We start from the raw sequence: 22,907 nt of genomic DNA, 5'->3' as shown, positions 1-22,907 counted from the left end.
CAATACGGGGCACGGCTATTTTTACGACGAAATGTTGACAGGGAGCGGAGTAGTTAAAGGCTTAGAACTTCCCAAAATGCCCGCTTACCAGCCTCTGCCACAATACGCGGCACCCCTCCTTCTACGACGAATTGTTTACGGGACCCTGAGTAGTTAAAGGCTTAGGACTTTCTGAAAAGCTCTTTTTTGCCCCACACCGAACCGCCAGTGCCAGGAGGGGCCGTCTGATCGGGAGGAACGCGTTAGTGAACGGAAACATACACAGACCGCTGACATCAGAAAGGTGAAGGGGAGATGGGGGAGAGAGATGAAGGGGGAAGTGGAAGGAAGAGTGGAAGGGGGGCACCCAAGGGGCGTCCACCGTATATTATTTTTCTCTTCGTCTCTTTTCCCTTTTTTTTAACTTTTTCTTTTCTTTTTTTTCTGTTTTTTTTTCCCTCTTTCCTTTCCCTCTGATTTGAGATTGTATAAAGCTGAGCACCAACAAACTGTATCTTTAATCCTGATGAAGGCCAGACTCTAGGCCGAAACGTCGAAATAAACCACGTTGTGACCGCTCACGGAGGATCTACTGGACTATATGCAACGCTACGGCCACTCAACCACCATGCCTGCCTACACAAGACCGGCCACAGGCGCACCTCCAGTCGAGCAGGTCTCACGGAATTTCCCTAAACATGCACCAACTACAGCCATCATCGGAAACTCGCAAACAAGGTATCTACATCGGCATTTCAACCCACATGAGAAGACGACACCTGCAATCATTTCCATTCGCGGAGCCTCTACATTCGACATCGAGAAAGAGCTTGCTGGCATACCACGATCTGTGACCACGTTCGTTTTTCACGTCGGTACGAGCGAGCTGGCGTCGTACGGACTAGAGGAATCGCTACGCCGCCTTCGCCACCTAGTGAACAACACGCTTCGGACACGCCAGGAACTCGAAAGGCTCGTTGTTTCATGTGTGCTGCCCCGGTACCTCAACCTACACCTGGAACGATCGAACGAACAATTCGTGCACCGCTTCAACCGGGACGCTCGTCACTTCAACGAGACAGTCAAGGCCTACTGCCGAAGACCCAGCAAGGTGTCATACATTGACTACCAATTCGAGCAGTTGCCACCAAGACGCTTTCTTGCTGCGGATGGGCTTCATCCGAGTTTTATGGGTGTGGCTTTGATTGCCGAAACCCTCAAGAAAGCACTCGGTCGTGGAGATTTAGAAGCTACCACGGGGTGGTCGACTCAACCAGCAGCTCCTGTGAATATACGTTCAACACAACAAGACACCCACGAGAAGACTTCTGCATATCAACATACACCAGGAGCCCCACACCCACCCAACACCACAGATGAGTTCCCGACGATCAGCGAAACTGTGACTCCCGCGAGCCACAAGCACCCCCTCACCATCATCAACAGCGCACCACTACTAGGGGGGAAGTCTGCAGAACAGCCAACACGCGTCCCTCCATTGCGGATGTCGAGACCAAAAGCACTACACGACAGCACCACTACACCACTCCTCAAAGGGAAGCCTGCCGAACTACGAAACCGCGTCCCCCTATTGCGGACCCCGGAACTGCCAACGAACACGTTCGCCGGGAGCCCAACGCCGAAATCCTCCCCACAACGACGAAGGCCTGCCGGACATAACTACAACCTGCGCACCTCATCAGTGCCATCCCCGCACCCAAAAGAAGATTGACTTCTGAAATGCGAGTCCAGCTCATCGTTTCCCAGTTGCAGTGCCACTTTCCTTAAAGCACGAAAACTTGCTGACAAACGAATTAGACATGAAATGCATAAATCAACATTGCAAGTGTACCTTCGTGCTAGAATAGCCCCCGAGGGTATGACACTCTCCCTCGCACCAGCCGCTACAAATCTAGATTAACACGACCAAATAACATGGAAAAACGTCCTCCTTGAGGCATCTCTTAAATTAACAGAAATCGCTCTTAATCACAGTGATAAGCAGGTAAAGAAACTGGTCGCTATGACCAACACCATTCTCTGCCACAACACTTTATTGAACGAAGAAATCACGCGATTAACAGAATTTGAGCAGAATAAATACCAAGCCATCATGACCACAAAAATTCATAAACTCAAAAGAGACCATGTGCCCAAACCCGCGTTCCCTGATATAGTTCCTTATCATTACAACACCACCACCCAGGAAATCACTAATGGTACAAACGAGCACCCATCTAGGAACACACCCTGTGACACTGTGGTTGTAAACTTATCGGACACGAGCTTGTCACCTGACGAAGAAAAACTGCTACGTAAGGGACTAAGCTTCTGCCCGACCACAAAATTTTTCGATGAATTCCACTTGCTCCGAGACCTCGACAACTTCGCTCGAAGCTTAAGGCTGCGCGAATATTTCTTGGACAGGCCTTCTAACCACGAAACAATTCACCGTCGTAAATCAAATGATTGGACACCAAACAGTAATCGAGACAAGTGCTTGGACCTTTATATCACCGCAGTACAGAAAGATATAGTACACGAATACCACAGACAGAAAGGAAACCGAGAAAACTTGACCAAATCTGAAAAAATAAGTATGAAAAATTTGGCATCTAGGACAGACATAACAATAAAACCCGCTGACAAAGGAGGAGCAATTGTAGTCCTTAATACAACCAACTACTTACAAGAAGCATACCGCCAACTAGACGACTCAAGATTTTACGAACGCCTCCCAGGTGATCCGACAGACGAATACAAACGTATCGTATCAACAGAACTAAAGAAACTGTTAGATGCAGAAATGATAACCAATACTGACCACAAACTGATGCAAGCAGCATACCCTCGTCCAGGTCGCTTCTACATTTCCCCAAAAATTCATAAACCCGGTAACCCAGGTCGACCAATCATATCAGGCATCGGTACAATAACTGAACCCATATCAGGGTACGTGGACAAACTAATAAGCCACATTCCATGCACCCTCGCGTCGTACATAAAAGACACCACACATTTTCTTCGAGACATTGCGGGTATCTGTGTGCCGAAAAACTCGTACTTGGTTACTCTTGATGTCTCTTCATTATATACAAATATTCCTCACGATGACGGCATAGCTGCATTACAAAACATGTACACAAACCATAGACAATCTAACACCCCAGATTTTTCTGCCATTGCAACTTTAACGAGGATGGTCCTCGAATTAAATTCATTCGAGTTTAACCAAGAGTATTTTCGACGAATCAGCGGGACCGCTATGGGCACCAAAATGGCACCTAATTATGCCAACATATTTATGGGAAAGCTAGAATCTGAATTTCTTGCACAAAGTTCCTTGAAACCAATGTTATACAGAAGATACATAGACGACATCTTTCTTATTTGGACCCACAGCGAGGACCAACTTCTCAGCTTTATCGACACTTACAATGCTGTACATCCGAACATACACTTCACACACACATACTCGCAAGTTACCGTAAATTTTCTTGATGTTACCATAATGATAGAAGAAGAGAAGCTCTCTACAACCCTATATCGCAAACCAACGGATCGACAACAATACCTCCATTACGAAAGCGATCACCCACGACACTGTAAAAATAGTATTCCATTCAGCCAGGCTCACCGGTTTAAGCGAATCTGCTCTAGAGACGCTGACTTTGACACGAGCTCACAGAGGCTAAAACTTATGCTCGAGAAACAAAAATACCCCCCACATGTAATTATAGACGCTGTTCAAAAAGCGAGAAAACTAAAGCGTGAAGACTTACTTATGAAGCGACCACCACGAGAAGACCCACAACGAACAAACCTCTGCTTGACTTACAGCACAAACTTCCCCAATGTAAACGAAATCCTTAAACGACATTACAACATTCTGGAACAAAGTGAACGTCTGAAACGCGCATTCCCATCCGCTCCAGGCGTTGTTTACCGACGACCACGTAACCTCAAAGACACCTTTGTCCACTCCCAAATTAACACATCACCCCCCAATAATTCATGCCGCCCTTGCTTAAAGCCACGATGTCTTGTATGTAAGGCGATGCGAGAAACAGACAAAGCAACCAGCACGCAATCCAAGTTTTCGATTAACATACGAGGAAACCTAACATGCGATTCCTCTAATGTGGTGTACCTACTCGAATGCAACGTGTGTGGTATGCAGTACATCGGACAAACAGACACACCATTTAGGATTCGCTTCAATAATCACAGAGCCCATGCGAAATCAGCCCCAAGTCTACCTCTATCAAAACATCTCGAACTTCCCGACCATGCATTCGACAAACTATCAGTAACGCTCTTAGAGACGGGATTTAAATCAAATCGAGAATGTGAACAACGAGAGTCATACCTTATCCACCGATTTAACACCCTCGATAGAGGAATAAATGAGAATCCTGGTACACTTGCAGCAGTTAAAGCATTAGAAAACAATAACGGCAACAATGAAAATAGTAACTGAGTTCACGGCACTCCAGCTGCGAAGGGCACTGGACAACCCAAAACAATTCCAAGTGTAACTACTCTTCCTAAGTGCAGCTGTCGTCTGTTTTCTGTTTTATTTTACTACCCAATCAATTGTGCCATGCACGACATGCCCAACAGCAACCCTGTGCACAGCCGGGAGGCCCCCACTACACGCGTAATTTAGAAGCATGCAAGGAATTCGCATTGCACCCGCTTGCACAGCTTACCGCAATACCGGGCACCCCTATTTTTACGACGAAATGTTGACAGAAAGCGGAGTAGTTAAAGGCTTAGAACTTCCCAAAATGCCCGCTTACCAGCCTCTGCCACAATACGCGGCACCCCTCCTTCTACGACGAATTGTTTACGGGACCCCGAGTAGTTAAAGGCTTAGGACTTTCTGAAAAGCTCTTTTTTGCCCCACACCGAACCGCCAGTGCCAGGAGGGGCCGTCTGATCGGGAGGAATGCGTTAGTGAACGGAAACATACACAGACCGCTGACATCAGAAAGGGGAGATGGGGAGATGGGGGAGAGAGATGAAGGGGGAAGTGGAAGGAAGAGTGGAAGGGGGGCAACCAAGGGGCGTCCACCGTATATTATTTTTCTCTTCTTCTCTTTTTTCTTTCCTTTTTCTTTTTTTCTTTTTCTTTTTTTTTCTGTTTTTTCCCCCCTCTTTCCTTTCCCTCTGATTTGAGATTGTATAAAGCTGAGCACCAACAAACTGTATCTTTAATCCTGATGAAGGCCAGACTCTAGGCCGAAACGTCGAAATAAACCACGTTGTGACCGCTCACGGAGGATCTACTGGACTATATATATACATATATATATGAGAACTCAAGAAAAAAAAGGCCGCCGGTGCTCGGCACCCTATGCCAGCGCGCGTTTATCTCCCACACATACTTTGCCCCACAAGGGGGGGGGGGGGGGGGTAGATGCTTGTGCGTGCGCACGCTTATCCTTCAGCGGGGAAAATTGCGTGACTTCGACTTTGACCGGAACGATTGTGTTTAGTTGCTGGGTGCACAAAGATTTTTTCGCTCGCTGGGCAGGCGCCCTTTGCAAAAAGAGTGCGCTTTTCAAGCACAGCGCAATAACAACTGGGGGCACTAGTTTGCCCTTATATCTGCACCTGTGATTACATTTTGTGTCTCCTTTTTGTTTAAACAGCACGTTAAGTGGGGAGCGATAAACGTTAGTTCGTTCTCGTCCTGTGTATATTGTTTTCATGTGTCATTCGTGCGTGAGCAGCGGGCTGCACATTTCAATCTGCTTGCCGTTCTCAGCGTTACATTCTAAGTTGTTGCTATCGCATTCACTGGCTCGCGCTTGCGGCTTTTCTTAATTTCGAATAACCCTGTTGTCACCTCCGAGGGAATGTCAGATTAGGCACTGATGGAAACTCTCCATGACCCCGGTGACGACAGATCTTCAGAGGTCTGCTCGTAACGCGCTTTTGTCTTTCGCCACGCCACGAGCTCGCAGGCTGGTAGCTTTCGCGAATAGCCGATTAGTTCTGGAAACTTGACGGCACGTTCAATGCAATGCTATGAACGCTATAGCAGAAAATTGTAATGTTATAAGAAGTAAGGCTGGCAGCCAACTCTTTTGAATCCGGTATCGCGGAGCTCGTACAAAACACAGCAAATACGGCCGCTCCAGGGAGAAGTGCTCATTCAAGACGGGTGGTTTACTTTCTGTTTAAGCATGCGACTGCAGTTCTAACATGCCAGAGATGTTATCTTATGCAGTTTCCAGGCGATATGGGATGGGCAGACTCTTTTGATCTCTGCTTCGAAAGCTCTCGTGCGCTTTTACCTGCTCAAGAAAGTTACGATGTGCGGGGGTATGTTGTCAATTTGGGCTTGTTAGGGAACATGGCGGGAACATGGTTAGGGAATTTGGTCTGGTTAGGGAACATAGAATTTGGGCTTGTTAGGGAACATGGCCGAGAGTGTCCTTACAATTGCTATCACAATAATAACTCAGTTTTTTACTGTAAAATAAGTGTTTTGGGTTAGCTCTGCCATCAGTCCTCCTTTTGTTTATTTTTTGCACATTTATTTTTCAAAGTTTCAGGCCGAACCTGCATATAACAAAATTCTCTTTATAACGAATTTTCCCAGAAATTTATCAATTTTGTTATACCCTGGTATAACTGTATAAACACTGACAAGTCACCCACTAAATGACATATTGTACAACAGATAAGTTGAGAAAAACAGTTTTACTTCGTGATAAGACAACTAATATAGCAAAAAAAGAGAACACAACATGCTCCTGCTGCCACCAAAACTCTGTAAAAACTAAAGTAGTGCCACTGGTCTCAGTGAGTGAACAGGCACCTTCTTTCTAGTTGGGCTATGTAGATTAAATATAAAGTTAGCTGCGCTGCGAAGTTCGAGGAAGATGGCGCTCGGCTTCAAAAAAAAAGGGGGGGGGGTGAAACTTTTCCACGAGAGCGCACAAGGAGGCTGCAGTTCTAAACGGCGCAGTTGGAAAGGTACACTAAATAATGAATGCGAAAATAAATAAATAAATAAACACAACAATGTAAGCAAATGGGTATTTTTGTGGAGTTCGAAAGTGTAAGAACGTAGGATACATAAACCGCGAGTACAGAAAAGCGTTCATTCTTGATGGCAGCGCCCTTATATACTTGGTGGCACTTAGGAATATCGCATGACGCACTGGCTTTCTAAAAGGCTGTGCGAGTGCCACGAATTTGTTTGTCTGCTACCGGTTTTTTTGTTTGATCAGTGCGCCGTGTGTTGTTGACCGTGCTTGAGTCAGGTTGTAGGGTAGTTTCGCATACTTCGCTAAAAGCATCGCACTCTTGTTGTATTTCCAATGAACAAATTCAGCAGAGTTTCATATGGCAGTACATATATCACATCTTGTGTTTTGGCATGCTTCACTGCAGCACAGTAGTGACATGTGGGCAGCATGTCTCCTGCTCCTCACTGCGTCACTTTGTCATGATGTGGTCATTTGCCCAATCTTTCTGGTAGCATAATTTGATAATGGGCCAGTGTTACTAAATTTCGGATATCTCTTGCTTTGAAAACATGATCATTGAAGCTTTTGAACTTAGTTTTCAAAGTGGGCGTTGCAAGCAAGAACTCCGCCAACAGTGTCAGTGCGCAAATCGCTGGAAGCACTGGCACTTGGAGGTTTGCAGACATCGCGAATTCTATCAATTCTGCTTTATGAAATTTCTTCACAATCCCCAAAAGAATGGGCTAATCATGACAAGCTGACATTGCAAGAAACATGCGACATGCTGCCCGCAAGTAACTTCTGTGTTGCAGTGAAGCACGACTTGTTTCCGCCTTCTTTTTTTTTTTTTTTTTTCACTGAAAGTGACATGGCTGGGATGCTTCAGCTGCAACTCATTAGTATCGCTGCTCTGCATCGCCTCGTGGCTTTTAAGAGCCATCGTTTCCACGGATTTATGGCGAAATCGGGGTCGGCACATGGCACCTGAAGTTTTCGAATTAACCAGATTGGTGCTGACCGTCGCTTCAAATTATCCGCTAAGACTTACATTGCAAAATACGGGACTGCAGAAATATTTCAAATTAACTGGATGTTCGAAATGATGAGGTTCTCAGTATTTTGTGAGAAATGCCTGAGTGGGTAGTTTCACATGAAGTTTGACGACACGCTTTACATGTGCACTTGATATACATCTAACTTTTGATACGAGGCCCTGGATTTCTTTGCTGCATGCCACGTAATACTAGTATGCGGATCACAGGTAGACATGAGCCTTCATCCACAGATCAGGCAAGTGGTGAGTTCATGAGGTGTTCAAGGGCCACCTGGAGATACGGTTAAACCTGGGTATAACAAAATTGAGAAATTGCCGGTGAAATTAGTTATAGAAAACGTTTCTTTATATGCAAGTTTTGAATGAAAATTCGATTGATAAATGCACACATTAAACAGAAGGAGAACTGAAGACAGACCTAACCCAAAACACTTTTCTGGCGATAAAAAAGCGTTATTATTGATTACAGTGGACTCTCATTAAACAAAACTCGGTTGAACGGAAAAGCCACATAAACTAAACTATCTAGGCACATTTGGTTGGTCTCCAATATATTTAATGATAAAATTTTCGAGTAAACGGAACTTTTTTTTTTTTAGCTTACATTGATTAAATGGAACTAAGACGGCCAAATTCCATAAATTGCGGAAGTGGCAATGGCAGTCTAGCAACCATGAAACAATTGCCAAAGCTAGCCTAGCCAAGTTAATCCAGTGATTGCACATGTTCGCACATGCCGAGCAGCAATCAACGTCTTGTTATGAACTTGAGAACAACCTTGAAGAACCCATAGCTGAAGTTCAAGGTGAGGACTCGTGCTCAAGTAGTAATGAGATGGTGTGTGATCCTGAGCCTATTTCAGTGGCTGACAGTGCAGCAAGAGATGCTGTCATCCTGTTGCAGCGCTACTTTGAACACAATGGTGGTACAGAGTTCCTGCCCAGTCTTTCAGCAATGCACTCCTACTATGTGAGAGAGTGCTTGAACGAGGTCAAGCAAATTGTTATCACCACCTTCTTTTTTTTCCCGAGTCAGCATTACCACAAACATTTTTCTTTTTAAAGAAATATAGTAGTATTGTATACTTCAAAATGTTTTCGTTCAGTCAGCCACAGTAGGCACTTTTGAAAAAAAGTCATATTTCTTTCCTTTTGAGGGCTTTGCTTAAATGAAACTTCTCATAAATGAAACAAATTTTCTTGTCCCTTCGAGTTCCGTTTAAGAGGAGTCCACTGTATATGGACAATCTTGGCGGGTTTTTGCCGTCACCGCCATGTTCTCTAACAAGTCCAAATTGATAACATGACCCCGTGCATCGTAACTCTAGGGGTGGGTAAAAGCGCGCAAACGCTGTTGAAGCAGCGGGCAAATCACCTGGCCCTTTTCTATCACCTGGAGGGCGCATACGATAACATCTCCTCGCATGTTATAACTGCCGTCAAATTCTCAAACAGAGAGGAAACCACCCGTCTTGAACAAGCATAAAAAACGCAGGGGAGAGGGGCCGCTCGAGTAGCAATGGTGAACTTTGATTTTAAGGGCGCCGTCGCGATCACTGGCACGTGTGCTATCTCGGCAAGCACCAATGCACTTTCAACGAGAAGAGCCCGAGCGAAAAGAGCACTTCTCCCTGGAGCGGCTGTATGTGCTTACGCCAACATTTTGTCGGAGTTCCGCGATATCGGACCCTGGAGAGATTGCTGCCAGCACTTGGTATAACATTACAATTTGTTGCTATCGCAATTATTGCATTGGATTGCATTCAACACACTGTCACATTGTTGACAGAGCTAATCGGCTAATCGCGAAGGCTACGAGCTTGCGAACTCGCGACGCAAGATGGAAGCGCGTGCCGAGTCGACCTCCGAAAATGTCATCGTGGTCTGGAAGAGTTTCATCAGCGCCTAATCTGACATTTCCTCGGTAGTGAAGACACGGTTGTCCACATTAAAAAAAAAAGCAAAGCTGGACGTGGTCGAAGGCCACATCATGTGCACGCGTGATACCGTGCACACGTGCACGACGTCGGAAACGAGGAGCGAACGCCACAGATACCGCAGAAAACTATTCGGTAGAGCGCCCTTCATATGCAGTGCGGCCCCACATATATGTGACATTAACTAAAAGCATGGCACTTCCAAAGCAAAAGCAGTTGCCTTTTTTTGTTTTTGGTTTGGAGGGAGGTGCAGGGCACATCCGTGCATGCGGCGGCAAGAACGGCGGCCCCACCGGCTCATGAGGAGCCCACTCCTTCACAATAACGCTCGCTCTCGCCTAGAACTCGCCGGGACCACAACCGCGCTGCCGCCACTTCGTGCTTTGTCAGCGGCGGGGCAACTGTGAAAGATGCACGCTTTTGCCAAAAAAAAAATCCGGGGCGAAATTCAGATTGTCCATGGCAGAAATTCACTATATCAAGGATGTCTCTCGTTGTTACCTTGTTACACAGAGGTCAAAAAAACATGTGCTTCTATGGAGTAACGACGGGAAATAGAAAAAGCTTCTTATATCGAGGAATTGATTACATGGAGGTTCATTATAAGCAGCTCTAACTGTAGTAACTGGGTCACACAAGCTCCCCAACAATGGGCAGATTGGCCATACTACAGCGGAGCCTAATGAGATGGGTGCTCAATGTGGCCAAGGTAATAATGGCAGCTACTTACTTTTGTGAAAGGCCTGTCCTTGTTGGGCTCTGAAAAATGGTAAACGGAAAGACTACGAGTTGGTGCATTGAATTCAATCGACATTTCAGCTTTGTTTATTTCCGAGCAAATAGAAAAAGTGACCTTAAACAACATATTTAGCTCCTAAAATCTTGTACAGTTTATTAACAAAAAAAAAGAAAGAGTGAACACAGTTATCTGTGATACATTCATAAGCTCTACATCATAAAACAATTCTGGGGCTACGAGAAAGGCTGTTGTGAAAGGTTCTGTGAAAGTTTAGACTCACGGCATTCGTTAATCCCTTCCATAACAAAAGATGAACATTGTACTTAGGGGTGCAACACCCAAAATTGAATTTGGAGCAAATTTCGGAGCAGCAAAATGTCACTTTAAAAGACGAAATCTCTAACGTTATAAAAAAAAAAGACTTACATTTAAAAAAAAATGCATGCATTAAACATTCAACCCACCGAAACCATGTGGAGTTAAGAAGCGCTGCTATATCAATAAAAGTATTCTGAATTACCCCACTGAGCAAACAATGATGGAGTTCACATTAGCATTCGCAGCACCTGTTGAATTCTTTGAGATACTCTGCGAAATCGTATGGGGCTCTGCCAAGCTGGCGACCTTGAAATTCAGGCATGACTTAATGAATAAAACATTTATTTCAGAAATGTAGTTCAAGAGAGGACTGCGCGGGTCCCTATTCCTGGACTCCGTTTGATTGCGCTGAAATCAAACGCTCCAAGAGTCTCCGCTGGTCGTCGGGCCTGCTAAGAGCTGGGCCTGACAAAGCCTCCTTCCACCCCTCCAAAGTAGGCTGCGTAATTTGCGTGCTGCTTCTGCTAGACTGACAGGCCCATACAATGTGAAACAGGCCACAGAATTTACACATTGCACTAAATTGTTCTGGGTCTATTTTGGACATTATGACCGGACTGCTTTACGACATAGTTTGGAGCCTGCGCAGACAGGTCGCCTTAGTAAGTCCCTGAGCGGAATGAGGCAAAGTTGGTCTTCATGGGGGATATACCTACAGTATATCTGTATATGTAGTAGCTGGTATTGGTGGTTGAATGCAGTAGTCTGAGGGGTCGGTAAACAGAGCACAGAGGAGGAATGTTCGGGCCGCCTTGTGAACTAGCTTGTTTTCAGCTACCCCCTGGTGACCTGGCACCCAGGGTGAGCTGCTTTTTCGTGGCTCGTGTTCGTGCATACCATAGAATGGCATGAGCTGAAGGTGAAATACATTCTCTCATGTAGTTCCGGTAGGCTACTTTCGAATCTGTAAGAATGTATACCGCAGCGGAGTGTGTTGCTGCTAGGGCTACTGCAGTTCCCTCTACAATGGGTACAGTCGACGTCCGATTTCTCGGACGCCCAAAAGTTAGGTCATGCTTGATTTCCCGGACTCATCTGTGGCACCGTCAAGTTGCCCATAGAGTGATATTGCTTTAGCGCAGCTCAGTTTGAGCGTGAAGGAAAGATACTACGCAGTCAAGAAGAGAAAATACAGAGGACAGTGTGAGCGCTAACTTCCAGCTGCGCTAAAGCAACATCGTTTTCTCATGCACCAACTCGCCCAGTCAGCAGTACTTGCCCATAGACTCAATGTATTGAAAAGTCAGATATTCCGGACGTTTATAGCTTTTGCCATCCGATTTTTGAGACTTCACTGCTAGTCGCAGACTCTCAGTCACTAACAACACCGCCATTTTGGTTTTCATACCCTCAAACACATCACCTCGCGACTTCCGTATCCTTGAAACCGAAAATGTCGCCATCCAGCGCACCCCAATTCGTTGCCAGACGAGGCTTAGTCAAACCTGTGGCCACAGCCGCATGGTCAGCATGGCGCTGTGCCTGCGCTCTGAGTGAGAAAAGCTATGCTGTTGACTTATGGTCTTCCACAGGCATGCTTACGGACTCATGGAAGGCGGTTTAGCAATAGACCCTCTTGAGCTCTTCTCACCACGCGAAATACTGGACACACCGAGACAGCCATCTTGCCTGGAATGGACAGAGTGTGTGACGAACTTCCACTGGTGTTCATATTCCAGCCAAGATAACCTTTGAGGGCTTCGATAGATATCTGGGGTTTAACGTCCCAAAACCACCATATGATTATGAGAGACGCCGTAGTGGAGGGCTACGGAAGTTTTGACCACCTGTGGTTTAACGTGCACCCAAATCTGAGCACACGGGCCTACAACGTTTCCGCCTCCATCAGAAATGCAGCCGCCGCAGCAGGGATACGAACCCGCGACCTGCGGGTCAGTAGCTGAGTGCCTTAGCCACTAGACCACCGCGGCGGGGCAACCATTGAGGGCTTCGCTGACGCTGATCAAAACCTCGAGCTGCATGCGGAGCTGACCAAAGATGAAATGATTCATCAAGTTACGGAGGATTATAACAACTCCAACACCAAGATCCAAGAGGCAGAGCCTGCATAGCCAACGAGCTTGGAGTTGCGAGCACTGAAACTGTCTTCGGTCTAAAGCGACACCTTGACATTAGCTGAAATCGAGGTAGACATCATCGCGGGCAAGTGGAACGCTGTGCAAACGAAAATACAGTCGATGACCGATTTTTCGGACCCTCAAAAGACCGCGAAACTGTTCGAAAAATCGAGCGGTCCGAAAAGGTAAATGTGCCCCCAAAATGCTCAATTTATTGCTTACTAATGAGACAGAGGGCGAAAAAAGTGACTGATCGTCTTCTAGCTATGCTTTGCTTCAGTGCGAGCACGTCCGCCCACGTTTCAGCTAGAGTTGCTGTGTCGCTGTAAGCTGACGAAAGGGCTGCGATTGCTTGCATCAGCTCAGCTTGTGTCGGCTGAGCTCTCGAAGGTAAATCGTCGTCATCGTTATTGTTGCTCTCCAACTCCGCTAGCACATGACGAATGATTTCCTCATCCGTGAGTCCAGCGCACATTTTTAATTCGCTGTCCACACACGCAAACTCGAAAAACGAGACATCTGGGGGGAATCACAACACCCGCAGTGTGAAGGTCGTCAATGATCACCTCACTTCCGGACACCTGGCCAACGATGCTGTCCTCGTCCGATGCGGCCGACACGCCAATCAATACAAATCCTGCCTGGCACAAACAGCTGCGCAGCGTTGTCGATGCCATCTATTTCCACCCATCAGCGAGCATGCTAAATGCTCCAAGCAAATCGACAGAGTAGCCTTTCCCCTGTCAAGGCACACCACCACACGTGAAAGCAAGCGTGACCAATAGTTTACTTTGAGAGTGTGTATTACACCCTGGTCCATCGATTGTAGGACACTTGTAATGTTCGGTGGCAAGAACTCGACGCGCACAGCCTTCAAGTTGCTAATGTGGCCATTTGCGGCGCAATTGTCCACAAACAACAAAATTTTGCGGCCTTCTAGATCAAATTTGCGATCTCACATAGTCTTGTCACAAGTTTTCAAAAATCTTCCGAGTTACCCAAGACTTTTTGTTGGCTTCATACAAAACAGGCAGGGACTTAACACCTTTAAAGCACCTTGGAGCTTTCGACTTGCCAATGACGAGCATTGGCAGTTTTTCTGTGCCCGACATATTGCTGCCGATTAGAATAGTAACTCGCTCCTTACTTTGTTTGCCAACATGACAAGGCTCGCCAGCAAAGGCAAGTCCGGTCTCATCACAGCTGAACTTGTCGTCTGACGAGTACTCCTGTAAAAGGTACTGCAGCTTTTCAGAGCGGTAGTTCACAACGGCGCTAAAGTCGACAGCTGCACTTTCACTGTACGTTTTTTTAAAAGTGAAATCAAAGCGCTTCTTGAACTTCCTTGGCCAACCGTCACTGACCTTGAATCTTTCAATGTTCATTTGAAGTGCCATCGTCTTAGCTTTCTGTTTGAGAAGGCCTCCAGAGACAGGAACCTTGCTGGCCACTGTTGACTTCACCCATACGATAAGGGCCTCCTCGAGCTTTGGGTAGGTCCCTTGGCTCACATTTTTCTTGCGACATCCAGTAGACTTTTCCGCTGCCTCCAAAATCTTCTGCTTGTTTTTCATGTGGTCCGAAAGAGTCTGTTTGGAAATCTGGAACTCTTTCACAACGTCTACTTATGATCGGCCACTTTCCACGAGCTTGACGATGGCAGTTTTCTTCGCCATCGACATGGTGACGTACTTTCCTCGCTTCATCAGAGCTCTCGAGGCCGACGATAACATTGACGATCCGTTATCTATTACGAATCAGCGCATTTAACTAGGCGACACACGTGAAACACATAGCACACAAACAGGTGAACAGTCAGTCGAGATGGTTTGATCCGTTCAACAGTCAAAGCCGAGATGAAAGAAAAATTGTTTGGCAGCGACTCTGATACGAAAATAGCCTCGATCCAGCAGTTCGATAGATAGATGGATTGATATAGCTGTACCCTAAACAGTAGAGAACTACCGCGAGAAATACCATAGGTCCTTTCCTTGGCAATTTCGATAGCAAGTTCGATAGGTCTCTAGTGCTGACTTCTTAATCATGCCAATTCTCCACATGTCAGTCGCTGTTTCCTTAACCTTCGTTGTATTGCGGCGGAAGCCGCGGAAGAACGATGAAGCGACCACTGTCGTCGACAGCCACAAGCCAGCCTCAGCTTTGTTCAGAGGTATGCATATATATACAAAAGTCACCTGGTGGCAAGTAAAAACAGCATAAACTAAATGGAAACCGAAACTGAAAACACTACATGTTCCCCCTCTTTGAAAAGAACAGTGTTAGTAATTGTTAGTGGATTACTATTAGTAGACAAATACACAATATTTACAAATATTTACAACCACACATGGCATGTGCGCTTCACATTAATGTCTGATTTACAACTGTGCAGCATACATTCGTCGACTGCTACATAACAAACCGATTCAGGAACCAAAAACAAAAACGCTTGCAGAACAACTGAAACGTCTGCACAAAGTCCACATAGCACTCAAGTTGTCACTGTACCAGTCTACATGCAAACACCAGCTACACACTGTGCCCGTATCGATCTGGAGGTCTTTTGTTCCTAGGTGGCTGGACCCGACGTTGAGGTACCGGGTGCTTCGATGCAACTGGCGCTGTTGCTTGTAGCCCGGGCGTATCTGGTGAAGCTTTGGACTGCGCTATTGAGGAGCGATCTTTGGGTCGCTCAGGCGCCGAAAGCGGGGTTGCAGGTTAAGAGGTAGCGTTTTAATACGGATTGCACGCGGCTGATGGCGCAGGTACCTTCGATAAATTTGAAGCGTTCCAAGTTCGTCCATCGTCAAGCCGGAACGTGGATGGGCCTGGTTGGTGGACAACTTTCTGTGGGTGCCTAAATGCGAGGTCGCCCTTAGCGGATATTTCAGGTTTTTTAACTCGCACGAAATCACCAACCGACACTATTGTCTTCTTCGCGGTCCTGCGACGGTCTGTGTGTACTCTTTGCTGTACCCTTGTTTTCTCTTCACGCGTTGGCGTAGACGACAGAGTTCGGAAGCAGGATCGGTGAAAAAGGTTGGTGATGGGTGGCCCACAACGTCAGGACGTGTTCCCGGTAGCTGCCTGTGTAGGAGAACGGATGGTGCAACACCCGTAGTGGCATGTGGCATGCAGCATATATAGCCAAATAGTCTGTCACCGCTTGACAAAGCGGACGCTGCTCTAACAGTGCAACCTGCACGAAATCCTTGAAGACACGATTGAACCGCTCTACGAGTCCGTTCGCTTGAGGATAGTAAATGGAAGAGTGCACGAGGCAAATGGCGCAATCATTGAAGAACTTTGTGAACTCCGCAGAGGCGAACTGGGGCCCATTGTCGCATACCATTAGGTCCAGGTAACCCTCACAAGAGAACACCGAAAGCAAAAAGTTTATGACGGTGCGGGATGACACATTACTGCAAAATTGAACTTCTGGCCATTTCGAAAAGTAGTCAATAAGTGTAATGACATATCTGCAGTCGTGCAGCGCTCTCTGCAGAGGGCCGACAATGTCAATGGCCAGCTTCTCCCATGGGCATTCTGGCAAGGGTACTGGCTGCAAAGGAGTAGCAGCAGTTTCTGCACTTTTGTCAGCCATCTGACATATTCTGCAGTTCTGGATGGAAAGTTCCACCTGTCTATCCATGCCTGGCCACCAGAACCTTTCTCTTAGTTGAGCTTTTGTCCGAACTATACCTGGGTGAGCTTCGTGGGCAGCAGCGATTACTTGTGGCAAGAGAGACAACAGAACGACGATTTGTTCTTCGTGCAGGAGCAACTTGTCAACGACAAACAATTCTTCACGTACCAAGAAGAAAGGCTGAAGTTCACTTGAGAGAGTCTTATATGCAGGCCAATACGTGGCGACATAAGTCGAGACTTGCTCCAACTTGCAGTCCTCACGCTGGGCCTGTTGAAACTGCTCCTTGGTGAGGCAAGGTAATTCAACAAAAGACACAACCTCCTCTAATGGAGTATCTTCTGACGGACACGGAACTGGAAGGTGGGAAAGGGCATATGCCACCTGGTTTTCGGACCCTTTCTGATAGTCTACAGTATAGTTGTGCCGAAGCAGCCATTCCGATCAGCGTGCGATGCGAAGGGGGCGGAGGCCAGTGCCTTGCAAAGAGAGGAGAGAGACCAAGGCTTGGTGGTCTGTGCGCAACGTGAAATGCCGTCCCCACAAGTACGTATGCCAGTGCTCGCATGCCCAAACACACGCAAGCGCTTCACGCTCTCCCACTCTGTATTTCCTCTCCGCAGGTGAAAGCGTTCCCAAAGCGAAGGAAACAGTTCGCAACCTATGGCCATCTACCTGTTGGAGAACAGCACCCAGTTCGCAGTCGGACGTATCAGTGGACACTACGACCTGAAGGGGCGCATCGAACATCTGCAGAACTTGGCTGGACGAGAGCTAAAACTTTATTTTGGTGAAACTGGCATCTACCGCATCCGTCCAAATGAATGGTTGGTTCTTTCCGAGAAGAGCTCGCATAGGTTCTACCACATCAGCAAGACTGGGAACAAACTTGGCGTAATACTCGACCAGACCAAGAAAGGTCTACGTTATGGCCAAGAATGGTCCTTGCGCAACAAAAAACCACACATCATCATCATCGTGCAATGTGATAATCGCTTGCGCTCCATCCCCTCATTGTGCGCATTCTGGAAGCATATATATTTCGGTGATGTGAGGAAAATAAACGTGTTGAAAGTCTGGCGCCCTATCCTGTCTCCTTTTTTTTTCCTGGCCCATCCCAATGAATTACTCCCACTATATATATATATATATATATATATATATATATATATATATATATATATATATATATATATATATATATATATATATATATATATATATATATGAGCGGAATGGGAAGCAAAGCTGTAGCGGCGAAGCTGCCCCCAAACGTGCGGCCAATGTTTGCGGACATTCGTGACTGCAAACAAAAACTGAGCAAAAAAGAGCACCTTTTATTCTCAGTGCCGCGAAATGCGTTTATTGCCGAGCTCAAAGACACACGCAGACAATGCAAATGTTCAACCGCTTCACAATAGGCGAGCTTTCTTGGTGGCGATGGCAACTTTCTCGCGAGTTTGAAGACATCGGTTGACATCCCTGGCATAAAAATGCGATGGTGTCCCGATGAAAAAATAGAGGACCTGACACGTGTATGTGGCTTGTGCTGGTCGCAACCCAGCCTCGTCAGATCGCACTCATCCGACTCGTCCAAGACCTTACAAAACAGGTCCGCACAGAGACCTTTCTTATCAGGAGAAAATGAAATCGATTCATTTAGAACGTACATGAAGTGTAGCATCTTGATGCTGGGGTGCCTAAGGCTGCCTTCCTTGAAGCTCCGGTATGTAGCCTAAGTATGCATGAGAGCCAATGACAGGAGCTTCTGAAATGACGTCCTGTAGACACAAGTCGCACTCTTTACGCTTGGTCATTTTGTGTACAACATATCTAGCTAAATAGTACACAACACTGTTGTCTGGTGAACCTCTGAAGTAGTTGTGTTCATCACTCATTTGGTAAGGAGTAATACATACGGCAATGATCTCATTTCCAGTAGCCTAGCTTCAATCTCAGTGAGCAAGCTAGCTCTTTTTGACCTGTGAGCTTCTTTGACGGTCTTCAATGTGTCTTCCACAGAAACGAGCACGGCATTTGGTTCCCCGAAGGTAGAACGGAATCGTACCGGCTTTTACACCCGGGCACGAAACAGCGTGGCATGGTTCATACACTTGCCAGCATGCCCACAAACGACTGCAGGTACTCGCGCAAATGTTACCAAGAACACTGCAGCGGGCTGTTCACAACAGTCATTCGGCCGTCTGTGTCTGTCGTGGCTTTCCGCAACTTGCCGGACAACTCTGTCGCGCACCCCCACGCGGAGTGCAACAGAACGGCATCAGGCAGAGCTCTGGAGTTTGAGAACTGGCAGGATCTAGTAATGTTGATGTCAATAACCAGCCGTAAATCAACATGGTGGCGAAGGCGTCGGCGGTGGGTCACGTTGATGCTATCACGAACTACTTGCGCGGCACATCAAAGCTCACGGCCTAGACAAGGACGCGGTCGTCGACAGCCTGGTTTGAATTGCGATCACTGATAACACCGGAAGTAGAGCAAGGTGCAGCAGCAGCGAGTGGGCTTGCCCGAACGTGTCTTGCTCTTGCGCTGCCGGCTGAATCTGTCACCGCCGCTGTGTCCACTCGTGCCATTTCGGCTGGCGTGTCTTCCGACATAACGTTAGTAAAGATGTAAACTAGGCTTATGCGAATACTGAATTTTAGGTTCGAAACGAATAGTGATTTTGATCGAATAATTTCGAATCGAATTCGAATGACATATAATAAAAAAGGAATATTTATCATGACCTAACTAACCTGCACAATATTTCTTTTGAATTGAAGTAGGAGCTCTATGCAAATGCCTTTTTTTCTTCATTCAAAGACAGTCAAAACAACCTTGAGTAGTAGTTTCGATAGGATGCGAGTGATAAGATATTTAATGTTTTAAAATTTATTATACTTGGAGCATATAAGGCATCATAACAAGCTTAATAAAATGAAGAATTGATATGAGAGAAACATGTTCATTTTAAGGGGCCCCGCAACACTTTTTCAAGTAGCCATGGAGCCAGTAAGCATGCTTGTTGCTTCCCAAATTTACCACCGCAAAGTTTCTAGAATCAGACCAATTTAAGCGGACTTCCCAAAATTTGTCGCACGCAGCAATTGCATTCCCTCTTCTCATCCCAACGAAATAGCTGAAAGCTAGGCAGGGAGAAACGGCGTAGCGAAAGAAAATACTCTACACGCACCTCGTGACCTGGAGCACATATTTTTTTTTTTTTTTCTTCGAATACGTCGCTTTTCAGTGTGATCGCGCACATACTCTTGGACAAGCGGCGGCCTCCGGCGGTGGCCCCGGTAACGACGAGCGTGTCACGCTGAAATCAGCCAATGGCGGTGGCAAGTGATTTCCGAGCTTGTAGTGTCATTTGCCGAGGAAAGAAAGCAATTTTTAGCTTCAAAAATTTATTGTGATTTACCGGCCACGTGCTCCTTTACAATATTTGTCTCGTGTGTTCTCGGTAGTCTCGACTACCGATCGACAGCGTTTTCTGACCATGTTCATTAAGTGTTGCAGAGCCCCTTTAAATTTAAAGAGGAGCTTAAGAAAAGCTTCAAAGCAAATTTTTCTCGATAAAATGCTTTCACTGCTTATCCCCCTACATTGCAGTGAAACCACCTTTACAGGCAGTGATATATGGATTATTATATGTACATATAATATAATACCCTATTCGTTCATGGCGAATACTTTGAAAATATTCGATAAATTTGAAGCGAATTCAAATACTCATCTATTCGTTCGAGTATTCGAATATTCACACAAGCCTAGTGTAAACTCTTTTTTTTCAGTGCCTTGTATGCATAATTATATCTCTATACGAACTTCAGTGCTCAGGAAACGAGCAATATAGAATGAATTCTGAAGCAGGGATGACGGCGGCAGGGGTGGCATGTATACGAAGGGCAGAATGAATGTGAACGTTTTCGGCGTAGCGGACGTGGTTTTCCGGGCGCGCTGGCATTTTTGCTTAAATTCTCCAATGTAACTTCTCCAGGACTCATTTTTTTCATGTCGACTTCGCGGTGAGGTTTTCCAGCTGCCTAAGTGGGGAAGCGAGTGAATTTCCAATGAGTTTGGCCACTTGCGCTCGCTCCGATGTCAACTGTGAACACACTGTGCCAGCAGCATGAGCGAAGAAATCGCGGCACTTAATTAAGAGACGGTGAAGGCAGGAAAGTTCAAAAGAACAAAGACTTTTTTTCAGCAACGTGTAGTTCAATTAAGTTCTTGTTCATAATTTTTATCAGCTTTAGGTTGTTTTTGGTTCATACGAATTTGGCCTGATAAGAATATTTTACATGCTCCTTTTGAATTCGTATCATCAAGATTATATTGTATTAAGCTTCCCGGGAAGCTGGAGGAGTGCTATGTTAAAAAGCAGCCGGGAGAGGACGACACCCTAAAGTGTGCCTCTGGTGCCCATGCTGATTGGTGCGGACTTGATGACTGATTTTGATGATTGCTTGTCGTCCGGCTAAGAGGTTCCTGATGTAGTAGAATGTTCGTCTTCCACAGCCGGTTCCTTGTAAATTATGTAATATCTGTGAATGCTTTCCATGGTGAAATGCCAAAGTCTAATGCTAGAATGGCTCTATGATTCTACTTGCTGTTAGGATTGATAACTTCTTTCTTCAGCTGTAGCAAAACATCTTGCGTTCACAAATGTGCCCTGAACCCGAACATGGTATCGAGGATGAGCCTATGGTCCTCGAGGTACGTAAACAGCCTTTGATGCACTGCTTTGTCCATGAGTTTGTCCACGCATGACGTCAAGGATATCGGGCGAAGATTATTGATATCAACTTCTTTGCCTCACTTGGGGATGAACATAACCTGCACAGTTTTCCAGGCCGTGGGTAAGATGCAGCTTCACCAACACTCACTGATATCATTCATGAGACTTTGAAACATCTTATCCTTGAGATTGCTCAGAATACTAACAGTAATTTTGTCGCTGCCAGGTGTCGTACTTCGCCTCATGCCACGTAGTGTTGCCTGGAATTTGTTGGTGGTGAATTAGCGGGCCACTTCCTCCCTTTTGGTGCCAGTAAATTCATTTCCAGGTTCATTATCTTATGTCATGCATAGATATCTGTCTTGAAGTGACTGAACGAGGTCCTCACTAGTGACCGAGAATCCGTGAAGAGCCCGTTTCTGGCTTCGCTGTTGCTCCCCCCTAGTTTTACTCGATTCGATGAGGCACCTCAGTGTTACAATATTGATTCAAATGCAGCGCCCCCACGCGGTGCTGATAGTTGTGTTGAGCTGCGCAAGCTTGGCACAGCGGCGGGGTGGCCGTTTTGGGGAAATAATAAACAGTTCGTTCTGGGCTAAGGGCTCAACATGTTCTCGTGTTCTCCGCGGGCCTGATGGCCTACTGTTCACGGTAATCACTGCCGCCTGGCATCAGTTAATCTACACATGTAACAACTGGCGACGAGAATGAAAGGAAGTTTCATGTAAGTCTTCGTTCCCGCACCTCTCTGCCATCTGTTCACCGTGCCAAGTTTCGGCAACCTCGAGCCATTCGAGGGGGGAGGAGACGACTGGCCCTGTTACGTGGACCGGCTGAAAGCATTTTTCCTGGCGAATGATGTCGCCCCAGACAAGCGTACTGCCGTGTTCATCAGCTGCTGCGGGCAGAAAACGTATGCTTTGCTCCGCAATTTGGTCAAGCCCGCCAAGCCCAGTGACAAGAATCTGGACGAGATTTTTCAAGTACTTGGAAGCCATTATTGTCCGAAGCCCTCTGCCGTCGTGCAGCATTTTCGTTTCAACTTGTGCGTTTGCGCGGAAGGGGAATCGGTCAGCAATTTTATCGCAGCACTAAAAAGCATGTCCGAGCACTGCAGCTTCGGGGCTGAACTCGAAAACATGCTCCGCAACCGCGTCATGTGTGGTATAAACAACGTGGATGCCCAAACAAAACTTCTGAAAAAACCGAACCTCACCTTCGACGATGCTGTGCAGACCGCCTTGGCAATGGAAGCAGTAAAAAGGGACGTAGGTGAGATAGTGCAAGCGAACACAAGCAGCACTTTCTCGACTCACCGTGTCTCTTTAGGTTCTGGGGGCGTCACCTGCTACCGCTGTGGGGAC

General features: G+C 46.4%; 1 protein-coding gene across 10 annotated transcripts in view; it reads right to left on the bottom strand.

The window, feature by feature from the left end:
• Nucleotides 1-22,907, bottom strand: part of LOC119160764 (uncharacterized) — a 174,619-nt gene that overhangs the window by 112,197 nt on the left and 39,515 nt on the right. For all 10 annotated transcript variants that reach the window (XM_075880990.1, XM_075880993.1, XM_075880996.1 and 7 more), the window contains one exon: nucleotides 10,686-10,714. In XM_075880990.1, the coding sequence (XP_075737105.1) occupies nucleotides 10,686-10,714 (29 nt within the window). The remainder of the gene's footprint in view (nucleotides 1-10,685; nucleotides 10,715-22,907) is intronic.

Source organism: Rhipicephalus microplus, chromosome X, assembly GCF_043290135.1.
Source record: "Rhipicephalus microplus isolate Deutch F79 chromosome X, USDA_Rmic, whole genome shotgun sequence".
NCBI lineage: Eukaryota > Metazoa > Arthropoda > Arachnida > Ixodida > Ixodidae > Rhipicephalus > Rhipicephalus microplus.
This window is presented reverse-complemented; position numbering and strand designations above follow the sequence as displayed.